The sequence below is a fragment of the Colletotrichum fructicola genome (genome assembly GCF_000319635.2).
Source record: "Colletotrichum fructicola Nara gc5 chromosome Unknown KSG_Nara_v1_contig06, whole genome shotgun sequence".
NCBI classification, from domain to species: domain Eukaryota; kingdom Fungi; phylum Ascomycota; class Sordariomycetes; order Glomerellales; family Glomerellaceae; genus Colletotrichum; species Colletotrichum fructicola.
Genome location: NW_027094056.1, coordinates 2082114 through 2084827, shown reverse-complemented (window position 1 = coordinate 2084827; position 2714 = coordinate 2082114). Strand labels below are relative to the sequence as shown.

Below are 2714 nucleotides of genomic sequence, written 5' to 3'. Positions count from 1 at the left end.
ATGGGCATCTCAAATTCCAAGAAAGCTGAGAATGCACATGGCGACGCCCAAGGGGACATCCAGTGGACAGCCGCAACCAGCACCGACCCAGAGTTACCAGAAATCGCTACCAATCCTGTCGTCAATGGCGACTTCGGCAAGGAAGATCATGAGTACATCAGCGGATACAGGCTGTACGCTGCCCTCTTCGGCATTATGTCTGTCTTCTTCCTCGTCCTATTGGATTTCAGCATCACTGCGACGGTGAGTACGGGTAGACTACAGAGTCATGCTACAACCGGTTTTGATAATGATTTCCTGATAATGGGCATCACTGAGCGATACTGGTCAGACAGCTAACTATGATGCCTCCCCCGAACCCAGGCTATTCCGTACATCACAAGTGATTTTCACCGGTTGCAGGAGTACGTTTACCCCTTACCAACAGCTTCTTTCCATTCTCTTTTGAATTCGTACTTTCACAGCGATGCACATGCTGCCTCTAAGACTCAACAGTATCGGATGGTACGGAAGTGCCTATGTGCTTTCGAGGTAACTACACTTCCCTCAGTCCAAACATTCACTCAAGACAACAATACGGAAGAGAAATCACCTGAAATGAATGTGTTCTAACCAATCCGGCCACCAGCGCGGCTTTGCAACCCTTTACCGGAAAACTCTACACCTACCTGAACGTGAAGTACACATTTCTGTTCTTTGTCTTCATTTTTGAGATCGGCTCTTTGCTTTGCGCAGTCTCGACATCGTCCACGTTCTTCATCCTCGGCCGTACCATCGCCGGGCTGGGAAGCTCTGCGTTGGAAAACGGTGCCCTGAACCTCGTCGCCGGAGCAGTGCCTCTGCACAAGCGTCCTTGTAAGTTGCCGACGGTATAGCTAAGTGCCTAAAGCATCGGAATTAACACCTCCACTTCCTACTTGTAGTTTACAACGGCATAGTCTTTTCAGGTCAGTAGGGACGACTGAATGCAACGGAGGGCCAGCTGACAACAGACTCAAGTCTGTCAGACAGGCATAGTCCTCGGGCCTCTCATCGGTGGCGCCTTGACACAATACGCGAGCTGGCGATGGTGTAAGCAGTTGCAATCACCCCGGTGATTTTTGCGCAACTATCAACTTGTCAACTGACACACTGTAGGCTTCTACATCAACCTTCCCATCGGCGTGGTCTCGAGCCTCTTCCTCTTCTTCACCCACGTCCCGGAAGAGACGCTCAAGCCACCCTTCTCGCTTGCCCTCCTACGCCGCATCATCCCAGAACTCGACCTCACAGGGTTTGCGCTGTTTGCCCCGACAACTGTCATGTTTCTCATCGCGCTGCACTGGGGATCGACCGAACACGGGTGGAGCTCGCCCGTCGTCATCGGCTTGTTCGCAGCTTCTAGTGCTACGTTGCTCATATTCTCCATCTGGGAATGGCACGTAGGCGAGAAGTCCCTCATACCCTTTCACCTCATCAAGAGGAGACGGGTATGGGCCAGCGCGATGCAGAGCACCACCCTATTCTCCTTAAACTATGTCGGAGTCAACTACGTCCCCATCTACTTCCAGGCTGTGAAGGGTGTCGGCCCCTCGCTGAGCGGTGTCTACATGCTGCCCTCGATTCTGACGCAATTACTGTCTCTAGTTATCTCTGGTGCCCTTGGTAAGTTGAACCCGCCTGCTTCTTGAATTTTAGAATGACGAAGGACGGAAAGGGTAGACTTTTGCTGACTTTTAACCTTCATTAGTAACAAGAATTGGTTACTACCTCCCGTTCAGCGTTCTTTCAGGAGCGACGACTACAATTGCATGCGGTTTGATATCGACCTGGGATCCGAATACATTGACGGCAGCTTGGATCGGACACCAAATTCTGTTCGGCCTACGCGGCTTGGGACTACAAATGGTGCGTCTTTCCCCCTTTGATCAATTTTCCATCCCGAAGTGATACTACACCGGCTTCATCGACTTCTACTGATGGGGGAAAATCAACTTGTTGCATAGTCTGTGATCTCAGTACAAAACGCCGTCACGCCAGCCCAGAGCCCCAGCGCGATAGCCTTCTTGCTGTTCGTCGAGAATCTGGCATCGGCCATCTTCACAGTTGTGGGCAATGTAATATTTACACAGACTCTTACGCGGCAAGTCTCCATTTTGGCACCTTCAGTAAGCCCCGAGGCGGCGCTCGCGGTGGGTGGAAGCGCGGAAGCCGTGCGAGGCTTGCTACCCCCTAGTAGTCCGGAGCTCCATGGACTGCTGCTCGCGTTCTCGGACAGCATCAACGCTGTCTTCTATTTGTTGGTAGCACTTGGCGCGGTGTCGTTTGCTGCTTCTTGGGGTATGGGCTGGGTGAATGTGCGGAAGAAGGCGACGGAGCAGAACGGTACGGAAGGGGTAGTTGAGGGCGCCCGCGGTTCCGACGGCGTCGAGAGAGGGCCAGCATCGAAACGGGCTTGACCGTACCCAGTTGTAAAAGACACGATTCATGTCAACAGCGCTATACTGCTGCTGGTAAATCGTATCCCGCGTCCCCTATCACCAGTAGTATCAAGTAGGGCAAATACCAAGGAGGTTTCTCCAGATATACAAATCGCACAGAATTTGGCTTACACGTATCCAAAAAGGCTCATGTCTTGAGTCGATCTTGATGTTTGAAATGTATTTAAGCAGTAATCAAAACTGTTAGATGACGCTTAAATAGAATCTCGTGGCCGGTGAGACATGTTAATTTGG

At 51.5% G+C, this 2714-nt stretch overlaps 1 protein-coding gene across 1 annotated transcript; it reads left to right on the top strand.

Moving 5' to 3' along the window:
- Window positions 1-2438, top strand: mokI (Efflux pump mokI; the record flags this gene model as incomplete). The annotated part of the gene is made up of 9 exons (XM_066152428.1): window positions 1-243; window positions 332-404; window positions 465-531; window positions 629-855; window positions 924-947; window positions 1000-1071; window positions 1138-1644; window positions 1730-1887; window positions 1986-2438. The coding sequence occupies 9 exons, from the start codon at window positions 1-3 to the stop codon at window positions 2436-2438; spliced, it is 1824 nt and encodes a 607-aa protein (XP_066008136.1).
- Window positions 2439-2714: the final 276 nt, after the last annotated feature.